This window comes from Lemur catta, chromosome 1, assembly GCF_020740605.2.
Source record: "Lemur catta isolate mLemCat1 chromosome 1, mLemCat1.pri, whole genome shotgun sequence".
NCBI lineage: Eukaryota > Metazoa > Chordata > Mammalia > Primates > Lemuridae > Lemur > Lemur catta.
This window is the reverse complement of record NC_059128.1, coordinates 36143827-36160702: the sequence shown is the minus strand read 5'-3', so window position 1 is coordinate 36160702 and position 16876 is coordinate 36143827. Positions and strand designations below refer to the sequence as shown.

At 41.6% G+C, this 16876-nt stretch overlaps 1 protein-coding gene and 1 long non-coding RNA gene across 2 annotated transcripts in view; one reads left to right on the top strand and one right to left on the bottom strand.

The window, feature by feature from the left end:
- LOC123648346 overlaps positions 1–4990 on the top strand; it is a 38136-nt gene extending 33146 nt beyond the window's left edge. The window contains exon 3 of the long non-coding RNA XR_006738580.1: positions 4675–4990. This is a non-coding gene — a long non-coding RNA (uncharacterized LOC123648346). The remainder of the gene's footprint in view (positions 1–4674) is intronic.
- Positions 4991–7132: 2142 nt separating this feature from the next.
- Positions 7133–8631, bottom strand: TMEM30B (transmembrane protein 30B). Its single transcript, XM_045566073.1, has one exon. The coding sequence runs from the start codon at positions 8413–8415 to the stop codon at positions 7357–7359; it is 1059 nt and encodes a 352-aa protein (XP_045422029.1). The 5' UTR covers positions 8416–8631; the 3' UTR covers positions 7133–7356.
- Positions 8632–16876: the final 8245 nt, after the last annotated feature.

The window sequence follows — 16876 nt, the reverse complement described above, 5'->3', positions numbered from 1 at the left end:
AAAATGAAAGAAAAATAGAGGATGAGAAGTTGAGTCCCTTAGCCAGCCCCCTCAGTCTGATGACCGGGTTTGAATCCTGGCTCCCTGTGCTGCCTTGGGGAGGTATCTAACCTCTCTGAGCTTCAGCTTCCTCATCTGTGAAATGCAGATAATATTATAACAGTACCTGCTACATAGGATTGTTGTGAGAATTACAATGTGATAATATAGGCAAGGCGCTTAAAACATCACCTAGAAAGTTCTTGACAAATGTCAGCCATTTACATTTTCACTGTTGACTTTGAATAGCCAGGGAGCTTCTGAAGTCATCCTGCCCTCGGCTGGAACCCTAGCTGTCTCCCACCAGCTGTGGAACCTCGGACCAGTTTCTTTCTCTCTCCAAACCTCTGTTTCCAAATTTGCAAAATGGGGATAATATTAGGGCTGTTGTAAAGATTACATGAGAAAACCAAGGGAAATTGCTTAGTGGATTGTCTGGCATGTTGTAAGTGCTCAACAATTTAATTTCAGTATTTTAATTAGATTTTGTTTTTAAAGTGATGTGTATTTTAATGCTAAAAACTGTCTCTACTGGTACTTCTGGGTATCTACAAAAACACTTGCCTGGGGGAAGAATGCTGGTAGTAAAGAGAAGTTTGTAAAATCACCTCTTGTGATCTTGCAACTTTTCTTTGTTTTCAACTTTTTGAGTGCAGGGAGCTCAGGAGCAGAAACTGTTCCTTATTCAGGGCCAAACTCTCCTTCCTGGTTCTTTCCTCTGGTTCCACAGCCTGCTTTACTGGCTTAGAGCAGACAATGCAAAGCCATTTCTTAACTTGTTTTCCAGAATCAGAGGAAAGTTTAACATAACAAAATTTTATAGCTCCTGCCCAGTAACATATATTACTTTAAAAAAATAAAAATACCTTTCCCTTATCATGCATTATTCTTTTACATGTACAATTTTCCTGACGTATTGAAGTAATATTCCACGGTTTGCTATGACTTGGAGGTTTATGGCCCTTCTGTGGCAGATCAGACTAAACATAATTCATTCATAGCTACTTAGTGCTCAGGGAAATAAACCCCTGAACTTAAATAACTATGGTGTGACCTCTGTAAAATATTATTTATGGCTTTAAAACTACTATTATGTAGATATCAAGATGTGCCAAATGTTATAAACCAAACACCAGCCGGCAAATGGGACAACTACTATTCCATTTATTTTTTCCTTCCTTTCTGGATATTTCTCTACAAATGCTATTTTTGTTTAAATGGATTCTGGGGTAATTACCCAGCAGGGGAAAGCAATGTTCATTTACATTTTATTATAGAATACTACAGTATGTAAAAAATTCTCTTCTATAAACTTAGAAGCACCACAAAAATGTAAACATTCCATTAACATACTGCAGTTTAATAGGAAAGGCATTGATTAGCTTTGAGCATAAAGTAACTGTCCCCAGTATCAGTGGATTAATGTGACACATCTGCTATTCATTTCTGCAAATTAGTTTATAGAGGAAAACCTGATTGTACATTTAAGTTATCCAGATGGGAACTTTAAGCTGAGGATTTCCATGCTAAAAATATGTGTACATTCCCAGCACTCGTTACTTTAAAAATTTCAGATGTTTAGAGTGCCATCTCTTCATCTGTTTCCTGAATTATTTCCTGTGCATTCAACTATATTGTAGGAAATATAGTGTTCAGTGGTAGTAAAGTACTGGAATCATTGGTTTTCTAATTGTCATTCAACAAATGTTTGAGGACCTACCATGTGCTGGTCATGGTACTTGGCACTGACAATAATAAGTATGAATGAGAAGAAAAATATCTCAGCTCTTATAGAACAGTCTGACTAAGTAGATAGATCAATAATCCATTTCTAGGCAGCACAGTAAATGCTCTGAGGGAGGAATGGAACCAGCACGAAGGGAGGACAGGGCATGGAGGAGGGAAGGGGGCTTTGCAGACGGCTTTGCAGAGGATGGAAACACAGCCGAGTCTGGGTGAAGAATGAGTGAGGAGATGCAGGTGGTCAGGTGGATGGCAAGACCAGCATGAGCAAAGACATGAGGGGACATTGGGTTCAATCTCTTCAAATCATTCAATATGGATGGAATTTGGTGGGGCATTGGAGGGAAAGTAGATGAAGACTTAGACTGAGACCAGCCACGAAGGCTTGTATGTCCTGCTAAGAATTTAGACTTCCTCCTGCAGGCTGTGCATAGACGAGTGATTTTGAGTTGAAGAGTAACTGGTTAAGATATGTGTTTGGGGTAGCTCATTGCAGCTGTGATGTGGAACATAAACTGGAGCCCAGTTAGGAGGCTCCTCCAACTTCCAAATGAGAAATAACAAAGTCCTGGGCCACAGCAGTGATAAAGAGAGAATTGACTGAGAGAGCATTTGGGATGTAGAAGCAACAGGATCTGTTAGCCAGTCAGATTATGGGAGGAAACAGAGATGGGGAAGTCAAGGAGGCAGTTCAGGTTTTTGGCTGGGCTCATTGAGGGACAGAGGAGTCATTTTCATCATCTGGGTCTATACTTGGAAGGACAGGTTTAGAGGAGAGTTTGCGATGATGTTAGTACTGAACACACAGAAGTTATGGTACCTGTAGGACATTTAGATGTGTCCAAGAGGTGTTTGGAAATGTGAGTTTGGAGAGGTTAGGGTTGGAGACAGAGATATGTGACTTATATATGTGATATTCAATGATGTTTTTAAACATTCATGAAAGTGAATATGCGAGCTAATTTGCTCTTCTAAGTAAAACTTGAGAAATACTATAATTCAGCGATTTGCAAATTACATTGAAATAATAGATGTCTTAATCCTCCAAGACCTGTAGGAAAAAATGAAAAGGGAAAGAGTAGAAAGTATTTCACATTCTATCACTTAGTATGAACATGAAGTGTTGCATCTCCCATTTTTGATTCTTTAACAACAACGGGAAGGAAATGTCTTTTACTTATTAAAATCATAACAAAAATTAATCAAGTCTTTTTTTGGGAAATTATTCAAGTGGTCCATTTCAATGACTATCACTGCCTCATCCAGAAGTTATGCTTTTGTTTTTTCTTTAAGAACACTTACTTACTTTTATAGAGTTCTAAACAAAACTGAGCAAAATAGAAAGGAATATATTTCTACCTCATTGGTCTTGATGACTTTCTAAAAAGCTCATGCATTTTGATGGATAAGATAAATGAGACTGCATAGTGTTAAGCACCTTGGACTTTCAGAACAAAGGGCTTTTAGAAGAACAGAATATCATTATTAATGACACATCATTTACAGTTTTCATCGGTAATGTAAGGTTTCAGCAACTTTAATAGGAACTTAGTTAGGAGCTCAATGTAGAGGGCAAGGCTATTAGCTAAGGTTCTTGACACTAATACCTTTGCTTCTAAGGAAAAAGATAAATCACACTCAAATTGATCAAAAGACAAGCTGAGGGGTTCAGAAGGAGGTGAGCCACCATCTACTTACTGAATTTCTCAAAGGCTCTGTCATCAATGAGCCCTGCTGGTGAGCCCTGCCCTCTGCATGGGCTTCCTTCCCTGGCTGCCAATTCCTTGCCTTCTGGGGACCCTGCTGGCCCAGAAAAAAAGCCTCATGCTTCATACCTCCTTTCCCATTTACTCTCCCTCTCCTATCTCTCTACAACCCCCAGTCTATGCTGGATTCCATCACTGCAGGATTTTTCTCTGTTCTACATGAACTTGGACAGCCACGTACATTAAATAAAGGAATGTTGGCTTGTGCTCCAGTGACTTAATTGACATGAGTGCCAATAATGATGGTAATCCTAACGCAAGGTGGCAAAACAGTGGGGAAGTATTTTTTTCTGAATACACATTGTTAGTCTTATCAGGAAAATTATGGATGATGCCTACGTACATAGCACCAACACTGTTAGAAAATTTTGCAAATTCTTTACAAAGTGCTGCTCTTATGTAAGAGCAAATTCTTTACAAATTTTGCAAATTCTTTACAAAGTGCTGCTCTTTGACATTTGTCAAATAAGTTCTTTGGGAACTTATTTGTTTCAGTCAGATTCACTAAGGCCTTCTTAGTGACTCTTTAAAAACTGCTCTGTTTTTGTTGGAGGAGAATTAAGATAAATTCTGCTGGGGAAAAAAATTAAAGTTAAAAATATCTTTAAAATTCACCATCTGAAATCAGCCAGCTCTGTTTTAGGTAGAGAGAAAAAATCTGGGACACAGAGCAATGCCCAGTAAAAATAAAGGAAGAGGAAATTTACTTTTATTATAGAAACGGATGACTTACATCCAAGGGTTTATAAGGAACTGGTTGATAACATTGCAGCTCTATGGACAACTCTCTTTGAGAGAAGTAATGAAAGATAGATGAGATCTCCGATTACAGGAAGAGGGCGAGCAACAAAATGAGGCAGAAAGTATTGTGATTATATGTTCTAAAGGAAATTCCAGACTATTATTCTGTCTCTGATTTTAACAATTACATAGTCAGCAAATTGTTTGTTTAGTGGATTTGATTTGATTGTGGAGATACCTGGAAAATCTTTCTTGTTATATTATTCTGTTTTGGGAGCTCTCATAGAACACTTTCTCTTTTGTTTGTGCTTTTGTTTTACAAGGTAGGTCAAAGCTCATTTCTAGTCAAATTGTTGAAGTTCACTCTTTTCTGTCTCCTTCCTAGAAGATACACCTTTAGGTGGGAAATATTTACTGGACAACATGGGAATTTAAGTCCAACTGGAAGCTTGAGACACCAGAAAAAATGCACAGGGATCATTGCAGGAAAATGTTTCACATTTTCATTTTTAAAGTTTCTGCGCTTTATAGCCCAAAATACCCAACAAATTACAATTTACAATTCAAAGAAAATGCAGAGGTAAGACTGTTATGACCACATTCTTTAATAACTTTTAATATTAAAATTTTTTAAAACTTGACCGTTTATTAAATTCAGAAAATAGTTGAGGACCATCTAGCTCATATACATGTTGATGTTGATATAAGTCCAAATTCTGTTTTAGAAATTCAACAATGAATTAAGTTGATTTTAACTGAGCTTTATTCTGAAAAATAATTTTCTTGTTGCAATATAAATCTGCTATTAACAAATGAGCAAGGTGGTTGGTACTGTTTGCGCCTTTAAGATCATAGTCCAAAAGAATTAAGCAAACCTGATAACAAAGGTAAGATAAACATAACCTTTATTCTCTTTCAAGAACCCAGAGGAAAGAGCCTGGAACCATATTCATTAACTTAATCAGATTCAGAGTCCCTTAAATTTCCTGGTCTCATTTAAAATGTTATAGCAATAGCTATCTAAAAACGATAGCAAAATACATGTTGCTCTGAAATACACAGTTAAAAAATGTAATAACTCTCTTAGCCAACATAGAGGAGGGCTGGGCTAGTGAGCTACTCAAACATTCACAATAAATAAAGATCACTCCATGTACATATAATGATCACGTTTTCATAGCCTAAAATCACAATACAAAATCTGACAATAAAGTGTCATATTCAGGAATTGGGAAAGTATTTTTTGGTATGCATAAATGGTGGGACAGAATCTTCCAAATCATAATTGTCCCAGAAGACCCAAGACAGACATCAACACACACATACTGCCCACTGGTCAGTAATCTCAGAACTAGAATAGAGTAAAATAAAATCAATACAATTCAAAATTTCTTTGTGTAATAAAAATTCAATACAATTCAAAATTTCTTCGTCTAATAAAAAAAAAAATACTTCAAGATCTTGCACTGCCTTAAAGGAAATGAGCATAAACAGTAGCAACTGGAAAGTAGCTGTAACAGACAGCAGGCACTGGAGAATTCCGTCTGACAAATGCCAAATAACTGTGTTTAGCAAATAAACCAGTAAGATGATATCATGATGGGTTTTTTTAAAGTTTTTATTTTGCCATAAAAGGAAGGTTTTTTAAATAAAAATGTTCTATTTCTTCTTAGGATAACTTTATACATATTGATTGATGTTGATCAATAAAATCACTTGAATGATTTTAGTCAAGTGTTTTAACATTATCTCAAAGGTTCAAATAATCTTAAGATTCTAATTTACAGATAAGACTATATGCCATCCTACCTCAGCAACCAAAAAAAAAAAAAAAAGACTATATGCCTTAGTATTCATTTAAACATGATTACTAGAAACTTACGTGTTTCATTTGAGAATATAAATTTAAGGGGTTTTTTTTTTTCAGATCCAAGGGAAAGGTATGAATAAAGCCCTTCCTCTCTAAACATAAAAATAATAATAATAGGTGACAAAGAGGATTCAGCCAGAAGTCAGGAGACACAGATGTGACTTTAGGGAAATTACTTTCCCTGTAAGATCCCTTTCAGCTATCTGATTCTAAAATTAAAACATTCCCTCTGAACTGTACAGACTGGCCCTGCATTTTCAAGTTTCTACACAGTACCTGGTGAAGTTTGAGTGTCTTATTTTTACACTAACATATTACACAAATCAACACAAACCCTGTCCCACAAATCTATACACCAACTAGTTTTCTGGAGATAGCAGTTTTTTCCCCCATTCATTCCATAAATCATCAAGAACTTCCTACATTCAAGGCAGAGTGCTAAACCAAACCTACAACATGATTATCATTGCTCCTGGGAACAAATTACAATCTGATAAATTTGATTTAGGTGACTGTTTCAGGAAGTCACCAACCTAGCTCAGGGTAATGATTCTTAAATTTGAGAGAATACAGAAATCACCAGAGGAGCTTGTTAACACACAGCTTCAAGGGTCTCACCCCAGCCCTTATGGTATCAGAATCTCTGGGCTTGGCACCTCCTAATCCACTTACACATTTAACAAGTATATTCTCCCCCACCCCCACCCCTTCATGCCTCTGCAGGTGATTTGTGGGCCTCACTCCGTATCCCAACCTCCCCTTCTCCCCCTCAAAAAGGAGAAGCTCTAGACTCAGAGTCAGGAGCCAACTGCCAGCTAGCTGCCTGATCTTGAATGAGTTGTTTAACACTGCTAGGTCTCTCAATCTCTTCATCTGATATGGGTTGAATAGGAGTCTCTACCATTCCTTCACCTCTCAGGTGCTACAGACTTTAAGAACCTAACATGTCAACTCGGTGTTGTGAAGGAGATGGGGAGAATTTGCAAGGACGTTTCACTCTGCAGTCCAAACATCCTAGCAAGAGAGTCCGGCAGCCCCCAAGAGAAAGGGAGTAATTCCTTTCTCTGGCCTTCTCATCCACAACGGGAGGCAAAGTGTGGCAAGGTTGGAATTGGGTGAGGGGTGGAGGAGACGCCAAAAGAAGCTCGCAAGAGTTTTGGCAAGAAGCAGGAAGGAAGGGTCCTTGGAAAGCTAGAATCAGTCGTCGTCGTCGTCTTCGTCCTGGTCCTGGTAGCGAATGTAGACAACCAGCATGACAAAGCCCATGAGGATGCAGAGGGAGCCGACGACCAGGTAGGCGATACCCAGGAAGGGGTTCTTGCCGCCCATCCACGAGATGCTGCTGAAGATGATGAGCTTGTGGCCGCCGAAGGCGCTCACCGGGTAGTTGTAGGTGATGTTGACGAGGTAGGCGCCCCGCGGCAGCCCCGCCGAGTAGTTGCCCTGGCGGATGCGCGCGTACAGCTTGCGGAAGGTGGGCAGCGCGGCCGTGCGCATCCACACCACGAAGTCCTGGTTGATGAAGCCGGTGTTGTTGGGGTCGGTGCTGAGCTCGTAGACCGGCCGGTGCCAGTTGGGCGGGGGCGCCGTGCCTTCGAAGGCCAGCGCCAGGCTGCCGTTCACCAGCGGCGGGTTGCGGAACTTGACGTGGTAGTCGGTCCACCAGGCGATGCCGGTGCGGTCGAGCGGCACCTCGACGTAGGGCCCGCCGGTCTGGCGCTGGTGCCACACGGAGAAGGAGTCGTTGAAGAGGCTGTTGGCGATGGCGCCGCAGGGCGCCACGGGCAGGCCGGCCGCGCTGTACCGGTAGGGGGCGCACTCGTCGGTCGGGTTGCGCAGCGCGCTGGCCAGCCCGCTCAGCTGCGCGTCGTCGCGGGACACGCCGTAGCGCCGGTTGTTCTGGTAGAAGTTGGTCAGCTCGTAGTAGAGGTACACGGGGCCCTGGAAGAACTCGGGCAGCGAGAAGTACCAGGCGCACGAGCAGTTGGGCGGCGGCGCGCCGCCCTCGGTGGCCGCGGCGCACTCCGAGCAGTTGCCGGCGTCCGAGCTGCCGGTGTAGTCGTGCTCGAGCTCCCTGATGCCGTTGGAGGAGTAGTAGAGGCCCAGGCCCAGGCCGATGAAGGCCAGGCCCGTGCAGAAGAAGAGCGGCAGCGCGATGCTGGCGGACAGCAGCGGCTGCCAGGCGGGGAGGCGCTGCTGCGTGAACGCCGTGTTGTCGGGCTGGTGAGCGCCGCGGGCCGTGGCGCTCCAGGTCATGGCGGCGGCGCCGGGACGGACGCACGGACCACGGAGGGTTGCCCGGGGCCGGCCGCGGGACGCCTCCCCCTCCGCCCTGGGCGAACCCGAGGGCTGCTCCCAGGCCGGTTTCCCTCCGGCGCAGGTGAGCTTTTGCTCTGGCCCCGCCTCCGCCTCGCGCACAGGTGAGTCTGAGTTCCAGGTTCTACGTGCCGCGACCAGACCCCCCAGTTCCGCCTCCGCCCAGGTGATCCGGGCCGGCCCCGCCCCTGCGGCACCCGGGAGCCGCACCTCGCCCCGCCCCTGCCGAGGTGAGCCGCGCGGGCGTTCACTACCGCACCTGGCGGGCTCAGGCTGCGCTTCTTCCCAGTCCGGATCGCTCGGACGCCAGCTCCTCCTCCCCCAGGTAAGTGGCAGCCTGAGGCCGCCTCTGAGTGGCTCATACCTTGCTCAGGTACCACCTTCCCTTCCGCCTTTCGAGAGTGTCTGGGCCATTCTTTCCCGAGATAATAGGCGCTGCAGCCTCCAGCAGAAATCCACTCAGGGATTGCACCTCGGTCCTAGAAGCTTGAAGAATTCAGGTTATTAATCCTCCTTTATTTGGGGGGGTGGGGAGGATGACTCTAGACCCTTTTGCCTTTGTAGATTAATTTATGGACCCTTTTTCACCGAGCTTTCAGCCTCAAATTAAAGTGCCTAGGGAGGTAAGCTATGATAAATCTTTTGGAATTCAATTGTAGCATTCAAATTTTACTGTTTTTTTTAAGGGAAATGATTTTTTTGGGCCAGATCCCCCAGTCTGGCTGTATAACTAAGAAAGGCAGAAAGTTCTCTAAAAATAAAATGACCCTTAAAGGGAATCAAAGACTGGAAAGGTTCAGAGCCTTTAAATATCTCTCTAGCTGGTGGAGAAACTAGGAAAGAAAAAAAATGCATGGGACTACATGTGATTTCTTTTTCTTTTCAGATTATTTGCCCCGCTGGAGAAAGGCTTGATCCAAAGTCCCAGGAGACCTAGCTGCTATCCACAGAGACATTTGGAATGTTTGGCCTGAGGAGGTGAACTATAATGATTTTTATAGGACTTATTGTAAAAAGAACTCAAATTAACCCTGAACATTGCCTGGGATTCTGGCTTTTGAATCTAGGCTGGTACAAAATACACAAGGGAGCATTGGAACATTTTGACTTTGTGCTAAATCTTCCTCAGGTATTGAGATGTTCTTGCTTCTCCAGCATATAAAATGCAGGTAATTTAAATGTTTTCTCTAGTACACTTTTGCACTCAGCATGATATATTGCATTCATGAATTGTTCAAAATCCAGAAAAACTTGGAAAATTAAAATACTCATTAAATTGAACAACAGAAATTTTTTTATCTTCCAAATGTTCAGCCCTATGCTAATAAGACCAAAAAGGACCCTTGACCCTTGACTGCATTTGCAGTCTGATAGGGAGCATATTACTAAGGAGTAAGAAATAATCAAGATAGGCAATAAATAGCATGTAATCAAGCACCAAATCGTGCTTTATAAGAGTCACACTAAAATTAAAAAGTAATATTATTTTAATAATGGAAAATTGATTCCATTTTGTTGAATGAATGCAGTTTGGAAGCTTTAGCTATTAGAGAATACTGAGCGACCAAAGTGACTTGAGTTTCACTTCCCACACTTCTTATCACACCACAAGAGAGGAAATTCCAACATTCTCAACAAGTTCCCATAGTGTGATCCATTCTCCACTCACCTTTTCTTCAATAAGATAAAAAGAATAAATAGTTCTTTGTGGTGGTGTGGCTGAGTTCCACCCTCCCCTCTATCATGGAATCATCAGTAAGCTTGGTACAGAGTTCACGAAACTAGTGTCTAGGAAGGAATTCGGTTCTCCCCACTTTAACTAGTAGATCCTAAGTCTAACCATTGCATCACCACCACACCCCTAAAAGCACAGGCTCTCCTTGAACTCAAAGCCTTTCCTCCTTGTCTACTCTCCCTGGATGACCTAAAAATATTGGTTTATTTATTCTGCTAATTAAGGTGACGTGGAGTTCCAAAGGTAAAAGAGGAGAATATTTCAAGACAGGGAATGATCAACAGGGTGAACCACACAGCTCAGGGTTCAGGGGAGATAAGAAATGAAAAGGAGCCATTGGGTTTGACTTCCGTGGGAACATTTGGGTGGTGGGGTGGTAGGAGGCAGGCAGGAGGAGGCAGGTGCAGGGAAAGGGGAGTAAAGCCGTGGTAGGAAGACTCTTTTAAGAAATGCATGGGAAGGGAAGGAGAAAAGCAAGTGGTGATTATCTAGAAGAGCATATATCCTAAAGGAAAGGCTTCTTCGTAGGTGGCAGAGAAGTGTTTATTCTGAGGGAAGAAGATACAGTGCACCTGAGGCTGGAGAGAGGATGACAAGCTTACAGGTGGTACAAAGGCAGGAGCAGGCTGGAGGCACTGATCCACCCACTGGATCAACTGGTTCCAGTGAACAGGTTCAGGGTTATCTCACCTTCAAAACTGGAGGGCAGGGAATAAGGATGGATGCAGAATGCAACTGGTGTTTGGGCTGCCAAAACTCAGGTTGGGAGAAGGCAAATGACTGCATGTGCCAGCATATGGGGGTTTTCAGGACAGGGGAAGTAGAAAGATAAAGGTTTGAGATATTTCAGTCCTTGTGGTTGGGGTGGCTAAAGTGGTGAGCCTTAGTATTTAACAGAATGGCAAAGAAAATGAAACCAAGCCTGTGTATTTGAAGAAAAGGAAGGGACCCATACACTGGCAGTCCTAATGATGTTAACAGGCAGGTGGCATGAAAGCTGGGAGGAAGAAGCACTGGTATGAAATGGGATGTGAAAGATTTTGGAGGTGAGCAGCACCGAGATCCATGTATATGTCATTTCCTACCAACTTGTAGGTTCCAAAAGGTGGAAGATTGGTATACATCGTTGTGTACCTCAGAGTTCATTGTATAACCATACCTTTCATTTTATTATACATGTTATCATGATGTTTTAAAGGACATGTAGGTCATATAAATGTTTCAGTACCGATAAAGTAAAAAAAAAGAGTTCATTCTAAATAGTTCTTTATTGCATCATCATTATTGAGAGAACTCAAAGGAAAAGAAAAAGGCGTTTATAATCTAAAAATTCCTAAAATCACTTTATTTTTCCATTTTATTTTTAAATTTTATCCATGTAAATATTTAATTTTTCATTGCTTGTAATTATAAAAATACAATTGTTATCACTATATCAAATCACCTTTTAGAATGAGATGAAGAATGAAATATTTTCCATGTTCCTTTGTGTTCTTCATAATTTTTTAATAGTTCCATAATTCTTGGGTCTATAATATTTAACTCCTCTCCTAATGTTGGATATGTAAATTATTTCCAATTTTTCAGTATTTCAAAGAATATAATAGTGGATGACTTTTCATGTGTAATCTTTTCTTTAATTTTTTTCCTTAGGATAAATTTCTAAAAGTAGGAAAGGGTCTTAAAAGTCAAACTCTTTAAAGATACATATGGCTGGAGTCTTACACTGCCACAACAATGTATTAACATATACTTTGCTACTTTCACCAAAATTTTGCCAACAAAATCACTTGCTATCCACAGAATAGATTTAATTTATGCTGGTAAACTATCAGATATTAGGAGACTTGGATAGGAGAAAGAATGCTGGCCTGACATTAAGGAAGTCTAAATTCTACCCTGAAGTTCACCAGGAAATAACTGTGCAACCTTGGTCAAATCACTTAACTTCTCTAGTCTCGTGATTGCTTATCTGTACGGTTATGTTTGCCAAAATGATAGTTCCTCTTTCAAAGCAAAGATTTCTGTTCCTAATTATCTCAATGATCTTCTTTAGAATTATTCATTAAATAAATAGCATTTCTGTAGGTCAATCATTCTTTGAACACTTTATATATATTATCTTGTCTAATTCACATCACAAACAGAGGCAGTGGGTACAATTATCATACCCAATGAACTGATGCAGAACTAAGAGTCAGGCTAATGTGATGAAGGCTGCCCAAGTTCTCCTAGTGGTAACCAGGAGGTAAGGCATTCAAAGCTCAGCTTTACCCTAATTAGCATCCTGCATTTTCAGCCACTACACTGTAATGTCTTGGCATACTTCCTCCTCAAGAGAACTCCAAAGGCTTCAGCCTTAAACCAGTTTTTAGTGTTGCAGGTTTCTCTTATACCCCAAAGATAAGAGAATTCTGTATTGTTTATACAAAGAGTTCCAGAACATCTGAGTTTCCTTTATTTTTGTTTTTACAAAAGCTTTTGTTTTAAAGCAAACTTTTGTTTGGCATGCCCATTTCTCTTGCTAAAGTAAAAATAACTTCACTTGTCTGGCTATACTCAGTTTTTGCATTTATTTCATTTAATTCATGACTATTTATCTTACTGTAACAGAGCCTAGGTTTTTAATTGGCATTCCCTTATATAGGTTTATACTGCTCAAGATTGTTGCCTATTACTCTGCCCATGGGGCAAGTTTTATTTAAAAAGAATCAAGTTAAATTGCTTCATAAAATTACAGCATGTGTTCAGAAAAGTTTTTAAAAATTCAATGTGCCTGGACTTCATTTTTCATTAAAAACAGCATTCAACAGACTTCCTGTTTCAAAAGTTATGAGGTGGTACCCCCTAGTGGAAGGTGCGGAGAAACTTCGGTTAACTAGCCCTGTAAACACTGGAGGTACAAAAGACAGACGCAAATTTTCTCACCACTCCTTGCTGCAGTGTGTTGGTTCCTTGTCACTAACTTACTGCAAAACAGTGGAAGTCATTTGAGAGTGAACTGTGTGCGGAGTTGGGTGGGTTGAGCTGCAGGGGGCAGTATCGAATGGAAAATGGGACTGGGATGGATGACAGTAGGTCTTCAATGGCAGAGGTGTTGGATGTGGGATGGCCAGGTTAAAGACGGTGGATAAACCAGCAAGGGTGGGATTAGACTTGAACTGTGTGGATGGAGTTTGGCTGTAGGGGTTGTACTTGGTAAGAGAGAGACCCATAATAGGGAGAGGACAAGTTGGGTGATAGAACTGAGACACAGGGGAAGGAAGAGCTGTGGAACTTGAAAGAAGAAAAGGGGTTGAGTCAAAACTGAATTAGACTGTCCAGCAGGGCAGGTGAGGGGGGCTTTATATGCAGCGTGGGAACTGGAAGAGGGAAGGGGACACCAAGACCGAGTATCTGTGGAGCCAGCCAATCTGTTGAGGCTAGAGGCCACCTCCTCTCATCCCTGTCCCTGCTGGAGTGAACCTTGCCAATTTGGGGAAGGCCTCACCTCAGTGACCTCAGACTGGCTTTCCCTTTCATGCAGTGACAGTATCTATTTAAAACTTTAGGAATGCCTTATGTATCAGGAGTAAATAATTGAACATTTTTGAAATTTCAGAAAGTTATCAGATTTTGAAACTGAATAAAGTAAGTATTTGTTATATCAGGGCAAAGCCATATGTTCTAACAACCATAAACTGGGGAGGGAGGGCTGACATCCTCTTAGGAAAACTGAGGGGCCTCATAAAGACCTGCTTAGGTGCTCTTCCTTGGTCGACATCATTAATGAGCTGAACAAACATACTTCTGGGTCCATTATCTAGGTTGCTGATTCAAATGTTAAAATACTTTGGCCTTGGGAACCTGTACTTTCCTATGTGCTGATCAATATTGACTTGTTAATATTCAATCTGGAGATTGTATATCCATGGAGGGTTGCGGGGGCAGCCTGACTTTTTTTTCTCTGAATAGTAACTCTGAATGCATAGTGGTTGTGTTTAAATTTTTAATTTTCTTTCTTCATGAAGAGTACTGTGAGGATGATTGTGTTGCATCAATTTCTAAACCAAAGTTTGGGAATCTTAATGGAACCTAGATGCTATAAGATATATCTAGTGGTTCCCAAACTGGCCAAGTAGCAAAATTATTGGGGGCAGGAGGATACTTTTAAAAACATACATTCCGTGGAATTTTCCTCTTGCCGCTAAATCACAATCTCCAGGAGCCGGTGCCCAGGAAGCTAACACAGAGCACTCTAGTGATTGCCGAGCCTTGGGAGCCCTTAATCTACTCCAGCCTCATGTTCCATTTGGGGATTCTCTTTGATCTTGTCAAGGATTTTTTGGGATGCAAGGAACCAGAAACTTATTCAAGCCGGCTTTAATAAAGGGGTTGCTATTGTTCAGAGATATGGAAGTCACAGAAGGAAGGAATTGAAGGAAGTCACAGCAGTAGAAAATCATTAAGCAGCTCTCCTCTCTCTGCATTGTGTCTTGCCTCTGCTTCTCTCTGCACCTCGGGAAGGCCATCTTCTTACTAAGGCTCTTCGCTGTTGCTCCTCCAAAGCTCAGCTTGCATCGCTTTTGGTTGCCACAGCTCTGACTCTGATACCAGTGCTGTACCACCTGACAGTTCCCTCTGACTCTGGGAGTCATGTTCTTCAGTTCAAGAGAGATTGCAGTTGGTGTCAAGGGTCTGGCCCTGGTCCCAACAATTGTGGCAGTGGAGGGGGAAGGTCCCATCAGACACACACACACACAGCTGCCTATGTCCACCTCTTCAGTGATAGTTGAGGGGACTCTTCCGAGGGAGGGGATGAGGTCTGGCTAAACATCCGCAGGGTGTTTGCTGCACCTTTGTGACTTCCAGGTAGGGGGTCATTTGGGCTCCCCTTGAGCCCTCCTTTGAGAAGGAACTCACCATTTTGCAGGTCCATTCCTTGTCCAATAGTTCTAAGAATTCGACTGTTTCATTGGTAACAATCATCATGTATTCTAGGTTCATTCTCTGGAATAAGATAGAATAAACTTAGTCCTTGCCTTTTGAGAATGCTGAGGATGGCTATCACGCTCACTTCAAGATTTTTATGTCCAGCCCATACCAGCTTCGTTCCCTGACCTGGTACTCTTTGGATCTAGAGCCTCATCATTCTGGTCCCCTTCCTTTACACATAGCTGGAGTTTATAGATGTTCTTATTCAATAATTTACCTATTTCTACCCAGTAGTGTTTTTTTTTAAGGATTGAGGGTAGCTTTAAACTATACGATAGAACAACGTAGAAAAAAAGCTTCAAAGCACAAGAGTGAAGGCAAAGGGAATATATTTTGTAAAAGAAGTTGGTTCATGAAGTACCCAGTATGAAATCCTGTGCAATGGTAGTCTGTAGAGTTGCTTCTCAAGTTTTCTAGTGGCCAGAAAAGGGGAAGGATGAATCACTGCATCCATGAAAGAAAACAAACCATTAGCTCAGAACTTTAATGATTTTAGCTACAAAGAATAGGAAAAATGTTCTCCTTAGGGTTCTCCCAGAGAAGATGTTGTGAAATCAGGTAAAAAAAAAACATCTTTAACAACATCCTTATGGTAAATACTTCAATCATTTCCTAGAATTGTTTCTTAGAACGTCTGCCAGAGTGAGATATAACGATGCTTCGTCAAGGCACAATCAGAAAAGCAATTCTACAAAGGCCCTGTGATCCAGGCTGGGTGTGCCACTCCATGGGTCTCTGCCCTGATGTCTGTGGATGTGCCAGAGGACCTCGCAGTGATTTCCAAGCTGCTCCCAACATCCCATTCTCCTATCCCGGAGCTTCTAAGAAAGACTTCGTTTGAACAAGGATTCAAAACTGCCTTAAAAAAAAGTTGGAAACTGCTGAACTGAAAGAATGGGTACACTGCTCCCCTTCAGTTAATCCTCCTCCATAAATATTGTTCATTTCCCAAAGTTTTCAGTACTGAAGGATGTGCAATGAGTTCCAAGATTAAACATCCTGATAATCAGTTCCTGGAGCACAGAGCTTCTATGTTTCCAGTTAAATGCAGACAGAGCCATATGCTTTAATAAGCAAGCAATCTAGGGAGGGATTGACAACTTCTTATTAAATCTGAGGTAGCTAGCAAGGACATATGGTGGACAGAAGGCCACTGCATCTCCGCTTGGAGGTGGGCTAAGAAAGGACCATCTGTCCACACTCAGATTCTCCTTAAGAAATAATTTGGTGTTTGCTCTGATAAGATGATACACAAAATACAGCTTCAGTGATTTTAGCTTGAAAAAACTTTAAATTTCTTATAACCAGATGTCTATTTTATCCATAAACAAATCTCAGTAAGTCTCTCATAGAACATCTAGCTTTTTATATTGAAAAGGATATACATAAATTTACAAATATATATAAATTAGGAAAGTGATGGTTTTGGATTTAGAGCCACTGGCCCTTCTTTGTGTTAATCATAGGTAGGATCAGCTGTCTTATCAATGCCCTCAGGATTCTTGATAATATGACCCTGGCGTTGATGAACCAGAGAAGGGAAGTCTCTCTATACGCTGTAATTGGAGTAAACACTGTATCTGTCCATCAATGGACTATTACTCTCAATCTTGAAACATAGTGGCATTAAGTACAGGTTTCTTATAAGCCTTTGTGGCTGAGGGTCAAGGTGAAGATGGGAAATCAATATTG

Excerpts from the sequence above, each read along its gene's own strand:
- TMEM30B (XM_045566073.1), bottom strand. The coding sequence starts at position 8,415 with ATGACCTGGAGCGCCACGGCCCGCGGCGCTCACCAGCCCGACAACACG.